Raw genomic sequence first — 8,093 nt, forward strand, 5'->3', positions numbered from 1 at the left:
ATTACATTGTATATATACTTGCAGTGTGTATATTGTACATATTACACATTGTTATGAAGGTGTCTGTTACTACATTATATATATACTTGCAGTGTGTACATTGTACATATTACATATTGTTATGAAGGTGTCTGTTACTACATTATATATATATATACTTGCAGCGTGTATATTGTACATATTACATATTGTTATGAAGGTGTCTGTTACTACATTATATATATACTTGCAGTGTGTATATTGTACATATTACATATTGTTATGAAGGTGTCTGTTACTACATTATATATATATATACTTGCAGTGTGTATATTGTACATATTACATATTGTTATGAAGGTGTCTGTTACTACATTATATATATATATACTTGCAGTGTGTATATTGTACATATTGTTATGAAGGTGTCTGTTACTACATTATATATATATACTTGCAGTGTGTATATTGTACATATTACATATTGTTATGAAGGTGTCTGTTACTACATTATATATATACTTGCAGTGTGTATATTGTACATATTACATATTGTTATGAAGGTGTCTGTTACTACATTATATATATACTTGCAGTGTGTATATTGTACATATTACATATTGTTATGAAGGTGTCTGTTACTACATTATATATATACTTGCAGTGTGTATATTGTACATATTACATATTGTTATGAAGGTGTCTGTTACTACATTATATATATATATACTTGCAGTGTGTATATAAAACGTTGATGGAGGGTTTTGAAGTTGTTTTGGAGACTTTGAAGACTACGACGATGACTCCCATTAGCCACATCTTTCAAGCGTTTTTTTTTATCATCTTTAAAATCCCCCCCACCCCAAAAAAAAGATGTGTGTGTTCTTGTCTTTCATCACGATTGGGAAAAAGTGCAGTTCCCCTTTAAGGTGCAATTACACACACAGGCTGTATAGCTGCGAACATGCTGAACAATTGGGAGTTAGACTCATATTTTTAGACTAGTATCCATCCATTTCCTACCACTTGTCCCTCTCTGGGATTGATTGATTGATTGATTGGGTCACAGGGGCAGGGGGGCTGGAGCCTATCCAATGGACAAGTAGCTGCTTCTAGACTTTTAATTAAAGATAATTTCATTCACAGAACTCTAACTTCAGTCATTTTTGACTTGATACAATTTAACCTGAAACATTTTGTACAAAGCTGACTGTCTGTTACCCCTTTTCCCAGATTTGAGGTGGTGAGATTAAACATTCCAGTTCGGACAAAATTGTTAACTTTATTTTAGGTCTTGTAATATTCATGTGTGTAAACAAAGTCCACAACTTTGTTTATGGTATTTTCATTTTTCTCTGCGCGCAGGCACTCTTCCATGGAAAGTTCATTGACACGGGCTTCTCCTTACCCTTCTACAAACGCATGCTGAACAAGAAGCTCCTTCTCAAAGATTTAGAGTCCATTGACCCAGAGTTCTACAACTCACTCATATGGATCAGGTGAGTATTTTCTCTCTACCAATGTCTGTTCATGCAGGAAAGAGAGTGGGCAGGTTTAGAAGGACACACAGATGTTGTCATAAGATGGACACACTTTCACTAAGTCTGCAGTAGATTTCACTGGCCATTGAAAAGTCATGAAATGGATATTGTGAAAATTAAAGTTTTAAAATGCATTAAGAAGCATTAAACGCGATTTTCATAAGCATTAAAAAAATGTATATAATTGTAGGACTGTATGGATAGTCAATACGTCAATAAAACGATAAATGAAAATGAACTAAAAAGCGTGGTGGCCATTGTTGAATTGCTACTTGTCTGTATGCATGTTTCTGTTCTTCATTCTGGCCTTCAAACTGGACACAAGAGGTCTTGTAAGGCCCAAAAGCGTTAAAAGTGGCCTCCGTAGTGGACACTCGGCTGGATGGCAAAATCAAACTACTTTGCCCTTCTTTGGTCACTGTTGGTGTAACTCTGACATCATGTCATGTTCATGCGTGTTTCATACGGGACTCCTTTCTTTCAGTCGTCTGCAGTTCAACACGCATGAGCTAACATTAGCAACTCTCCTAACACAGGCACCTTTCGTGACCTACGGTGCCCTAGGATGGACAAACAAGGCAATTTCCACAACACACCGCGACTCTTATTTTCTGACATTCCCACAGTAAATCAATTAGAGGTCCTCCAGCTGCCTGATACTTTATTCAATTAAAACAATTTAAACATGTTGTAAAATAACATTTAGTCTATGTTTAATTGACTCAGCCTATTTTTAATGCATTTGAAGGGCTTATTAGCGTCTTTCCTAAAATAATTCCGTTTCTATTTTTTAAAATGCCTAAATGAATCATCTATTTGCAAACACATGCATCATTTGTATTCCAGTATGATGTTCCTTCATTATTCCATCAAACCTTTTAACTTGTTTTTAAATGATATCCTGATTAAAAAACATATCCTCTAGTTCAGGGGTGTCAAACTCAAATACAGAGTGGGCCAAAATTTAAAACTGAACAAAGCCGCGGGCCAAGGTTGAACAAATTAACCTTTTTGATAGGGACCCAAACAAGTTTTGCATTAAATATTGAACAAGCAAGGCTTATATAACTTTATAGTGAAATGCAAAATCGAGTTTCAAATAACAATAATAATAATTAAAAAATATCAATGGCATATTAAATACAATTTAAATAAATAAATATCTATTTGCAGCCTTCTGAGGTAAATATCAACATTAACTTTTTCCACAGGCTAATAAATTTGAAAATTAAATAATGAATAAAACAACCATTCAGGACTTTAAACTGCTCAGTTTGCGACACACTGATCTAATCTGATGTGCCCAAGCCAGATACCTGCCATCTTTTCTTGGATGCTAGATCATTAATGTCGGGGCTCAGGCTTTGAGCTGAGGCAACCTTCATTATCGAATGAAGGTGTTCATCAGTCATTATATCTCGTATTCCACAGTCTTGGGGGCGTGTCTTACAGGCACTGCTTTTAACGTCCTCTACGAGATGTCGTCACGTCCGCTTTTCATCCCTTCTAACAACATGCCCGCCCAGTCACAACATATGAGCGGCTCCTGTACGCACACACACACGTGAATGCAGCGCATACTTCATCAACAGCAATACAGTTTACACTGAGAGTGGCCGTATAAGTAACTTTAACATTGTTAGAAATATACGCCACACTGTGAATCCACACCAAGCAAGAATGACAAACACATTTTGGGAGAACATCCGCACAGTAACACAACTTAAACACAACAGAACAAATACCCAGAACCCTTTGCAGCACTAACTCTTCCGGGACGCTACAATATACACCCCCGCTACCTCCAAACCCCCCCCCCCCCCCCCCCCCCACACACACACACACCTTGTAGCGTCCCGGAAGAGTTAGTGCTGCAAAGGGTTCTGGGTATTTGTTCTGTTGTATTTATGTTGTGTTACTGTGCGGATGTTCTCCCAATTGTGTTTGTCATTCTTGTTTGGTGTGGATTCACAATGTGGCGTATATTTCTAACAATGTTCAAGGTTTTTATACTGGCACCCGCAGTGTAACCTGTATCGCTGCAGTCCAATTAGAAAGGACTAAATAATTAGACTGGCAGTGTTGTCAAAGTCCTAATGTATGATGGCGAGTGCAAGTGTCAGACCCGTGTGTTTCCTCAGGGACAACAACATTGAGGAATGTGGTCTGGAGATGTTCTTCTCAGTGGACATGGAAATCTTGGGCAAGATCACCTCCCATGACCTCAAACCAGATGGCGCCAACGTCTTAGTCACGGAAGAGAACAAGGAAGAGTATATCAGGTTCAGACACTCGTCCGTGGATCTTAGTGAGCAGGAATGTGCTGTCATTTGTGGTCTGCTACATTTCCCACCTGTGTCTTGCAGTTTAATGGCCGAGTGGAGGTTCTCCCGTGGAGTTGAAGGTCAAACCAAAGCCTTCCTGGATGGTTTTAATGAGGTGGTTCCACTCCAGTGGCTCCAGTATTTTGATGAAAAGGAGCTGGAGGTAAGCAGTACTACTACTATAATTTATGTTGCTATCTTTAAATGCATGACGCAAGATTCTCTTCATGTCTTCCACTTTGAGTTCTAAGCAGTTACAAATCTATTTCTGGGGTCCAAATGTATTCAAAACATTTAGCCTAGGTCAGTGTTAAGACTCATAAGCTGTTCTGCAGTAATTCACCAAAGTCCACACACAGTCTTGCAGGGGTCCGCATTTATAAAAATAATCAGAAGTGATGGACACCCTGGTTTTGTCGAACAGTCTTAATCAGTTCTTTTTGGTTGTTGTTTTTCCAGCGACAACTGTGCCATATTTGTTTAAATGCGAGTCCTCTTCTAGTGCCGAAGTACAACCACTGTAGATAAATCATCCATGGCAATTGGGCAGATGCAACCATTCTTGTTGTCTTTGCACATGTCTTGTATTGAAAATGCTGCTGTTGAAATGTGATACAGGTGATGCTGTGTGGCATGCAAGAGGTTGACCTGCAGGACTGGCAGAGGAACACGGTCTATCGCCATTACACCAGGAACAGTAAACAGATCATCTGGTTCTGGCAGGTACTGTCATCTGCGTCTTCTAATCTTAGCTTTCCTTTTTGCTATCATTAGCTACCACACAGCAAGGTCATTGTTGTGTGTTACGTAGATGAGTGGTAACGTTGTCACGTGCTGCCATAAGAGGGTGGAATGTAATGCTTAAAACACGGTGGTAGGTTGCAAACAGCACTTGAATATGGAGTGCTTAGTCTCTTGTTGACCATCACACATGGGGAGTATGTGTTTACTTCCTGTTAGCTATGGATGAAGAGTCTTCTGGCATTTGTTGACAAGATCAGAAGACATTGAGTCAAACAGTCCACCTTCAGTTCATCAACCTGTGCCATCTTACTGCTCGTCCATGGAGCTTGTAGACCTCAGAGGGTGTGAGCATGTCATCTTACTGCTCGTCCATGGAGCTTGTAGACCTCAGAGGGTGTGAGCACGTCATCTTACTGCTCGTCCATGGAGCTTGTAGACCTCAGAGGGTGTGAGCATGTCAACTTACTGCTCGTCCATGGAGCTTGTAGACCTCAGAGGGTGTGAGCATGTCAACTTACTGCTCGTCCATGGAGCTTGTAGACCTCAGAGGGTGTGAGCATGTCATCTTACTGCTCGTCCATGGAGCTTGTAGACCTCAGAGGGTGTGAGCATGTCAACTTACTGCTCGTCCATGGAGCTTGTAGACCTCAGAGGGTGTGAGCATGTCAACTTACTGCTCGTCCATGGAGCTTGTAGACCTCAGAGGGTGTGAGCATGTCAACTTACTGCTCGTCCATGGAGCTTGTAGACCTCAGAGGGTGTGAGCATGTCATCTTACTGCTCGTCCATGGAGCTTGTAGACCTCAGAGGGTGTGAGCACGTCAACTTACTGCTCGTCCATGGAGCTTGTAGACCTCAGAGGGTGTGAGCATGTCAACTTACTGCTCGTCCATGGAGCTTGTAGACCTCAGAGGGTGTGAGCATGTCATCTTACTGCTCGTCCATGGAGCTTGTAGACCTCAGAGGGTGTGAGCATGTCATCTTACTGCTCGTCCATGGAGCTTGTAGACCTCAGAGGGTGTGAGCATGTCATCTTACTGCTCGTCCATGGAGCTTGTAGACCTCAGAGGGTGTGAGCACGTCAACTTACTGCTCGTCCATTGAGCTTGTAGACCTCAGAGGGTGTGAGCATGTCAACTTACTGCTCGTCCATGGAGCTTGTAGACCTCAGAGGGTGTGAGCATGTCAACTTACTGCTCGTCCATGGAGCTTGTAGACCTCAGAGGGTGTGAGCATGTCAACTTACTGCTCGTCCATGGAGCTTGTAGACCTCAGAGGGTGTGAGCACGTCAACTTACTGCTCGTCCATGGAGCTTGTAGACCTCAGAGGGTGTGAGCATGTCAACTTACTGCTCGTCCATGGAGCTTGTAGACCTCAGAGGGTGTGAGCATGTCAACTCGTGTAGCCAGTGAGTTGTCTAAAGTGTTGTGTAAATGTGTGTGTCCTGCAGCTGGTGAAAGAAGTGGACAATGAAGTGCGTCTGCGGCTCATGCAGTTTGTCACTGGAACCTGCAGACTTCCCCTGGGTGGCTTTGCTGAGCTGATGGGTCAGCACACACTCTGCTCCTGCATGACACCTTGTCTCCTTGCTCACTTGACCTGTGTCCTGCCTTCTAGGGAGCAACGGGCCTCAGAAGTTCTGCATTGAGAAGGTGGGGAAGGAGACGTGGCTTCCCAGGAGCCACACATGGTGAGTGGAGCACTTGCAGTCAAACAGTGGAACCTCTTGATTGGCATGTGGAACCTCTTGATTGGCATGTGGAGGGAGCATCCTTTGCACAATAGAACCGCAGCTCCCCAGTGCGAGCAGCACTCGTGCAGTCCACAAGATCTTGGCACTCACTTGTCTTGCCAGCTTTTTGGACAATATGCGCCATGTTCAGCTGTACACTGACTACTCTAGTATAGAATAAACAACAACAATAGTCAAGTGTTATTGACATAAATAGTAAGTTACATGTCAAATGTATTAGGATATGTTTACAGTCTTAATACTGACCACATACTGTATATTAGTACCTCTACTTTGTCTTTTATGGGCTGCCACCAGCCCAGTTGGAACAAAGATGGATGACTTTTATTCATCCCACATTGTTGCAGTGCAGCTTGTTACTGAAGTAAAACAAAACATAGTAATAAATACTACATCCTCCTCCCCAGATAGAAGATCAAATACAACATCTGTATTGCACACTATGACAAAAAGAACACAGTCGTCACATAAGTGGCTCCTGTGGCTGTAACAGTGTGTTGCTGAAGGAGCTCCTCAGGGAGGCTTCAGCCAAGAAAAGACAGTTTTCTGTCCTCCTGGTTATTTCCTCATTTGTAAATAATTGCACCACCAATGATGCTGTGTTGTCATTTTAAACCATTTTAGCAGCTCTGGATAGCTCATGTTAGCTGTCATTGAATGTATATTCCATCATAACAACCAATTGTTCCTGACCAGACCGCCCTAAACAACAATCTTTTGTATTCAGGCCGCTAAAAAGGTTATTTCATTCCTTTAATTGTGAAAAATATCGACTGTTTTAACACAAATATGTGGTGCTTTGAAAAATGTAACTGTGAGGAAGTTGCAAACAGCCCCTTGGAGTCAGAGGTTCCACTGTTGATGACTTCTTGTCCATACAGCTCTCAACTCTGTGGACCTTGTGTGTGTGTGTCTGTGTGTCTGTGTGTGTGTGTGTGTGTGTGTGTGTGTGTGTGTGTGTGTGTGTGTGCTTGTGTGTGTGTGTGTGTGTGTGTGTGCTTGTGTGTGTGTGTGTGTGTGTGTGCTTGTGTGTGTGTGTGCAGCTTCAACCGGCTGGACCTGCCTCCTTACAAAAGCTTTGAGCAGCTGAAAGAGAAACTCCTGTTCGCCATCGAGGAGACGGAAGGATTTGGCCAAGAATAGAGACTTGTCCCCGGTCCTGGTTCTTTCCTGACATGAAATCCAACACATGATTGCACAAGATAATGTATATAAGCTATATTGTCATTTTAAAGCAAATCTTATTTTAGCAGACCATCTTTAATATATGGAAGCCCATCAAGAAATATGCAAGCATCCTTCTTCCTGTTTGGCAACACAAGTCACGGCTCTTCTAGAGAGGACTTGACTTGATTGTGTAGAGCTCTAGTTCTATAGAGCTTCTGACATCACACCAACCTCAACTAGTGCACCCTAGAACACCTTGGACTATTCAAAGCCTCCTGATAAATACTTTGTTTGCTTGTGAAATTCCCCGAATCAATGCAGGGAGATGTACAAGTACTTTGAGCAACTAGAATAAACACAAGTCATGTGGTTGCACCTTTGGTGGTGGCTGTGTCTTTACACCACACCATGTTGCACCTTTGGTGGTGGCTGTGTCTTTACACCACACCATGTTGCACCTTTGGTGGTGGCTGTGTCTTTACACCACACCATGTTGCACCTTTGGTGGTGGCTGTGTCTTTACACCACACCATGTTGCACCTTTGGTGGTGGCTGTGTCTTTACACCACACCATGTTGCACCTT

At 42.1% G+C, this 8,093-nt stretch overlaps 1 protein-coding gene across 3 annotated transcripts in view; it reads left to right on the top strand.

Annotated features, from left to right (window-relative positions):
- LOC133629706 (NEDD4-like E3 ubiquitin-protein ligase WWP1) overlaps nucleotides 1-7,884 on the top strand; it is a 56,520-nt gene extending 48,636 nt beyond the window's left edge. For all 3 annotated transcript variants that reach the window (XM_062020618.1, XM_062020619.1, XM_062020620.1), the window contains 7 exons: nucleotides 1,345-1,478; nucleotides 3,662-3,802; nucleotides 3,887-4,007; nucleotides 4,463-4,567; nucleotides 6,040-6,136; nucleotides 6,207-6,279; nucleotides 7,386-7,884. In XM_062020618.1, coding sequence (XP_061876602.1) covers nucleotides 1,345-1,478; nucleotides 3,662-3,802; nucleotides 3,887-4,007; nucleotides 4,463-4,567; nucleotides 6,040-6,136; nucleotides 6,207-6,279; nucleotides 7,386-7,485 — 771 coding nt within the window. In that variant the 3' untranslated portion in view covers nucleotides 7,486-7,884. The remainder of the gene's footprint in view (nucleotides 1-1,344; nucleotides 1,479-3,661; nucleotides 3,803-3,886; nucleotides 4,008-4,462; nucleotides 4,568-6,039; nucleotides 6,137-6,206; nucleotides 6,280-7,385) is intronic.
- The last annotated feature ends 209 nt before the right edge of the window (nucleotides 7,885-8,093 follow it).

Source organism: Entelurus aequoreus, linkage group LG15 (genome assembly GCF_033978785.1).
Source record: "Entelurus aequoreus isolate RoL-2023_Sb linkage group LG15, RoL_Eaeq_v1.1, whole genome shotgun sequence".
Lineage (NCBI taxonomy): Eukaryota > Metazoa > Chordata > Actinopteri > Syngnathiformes > Syngnathidae > Entelurus > Entelurus aequoreus.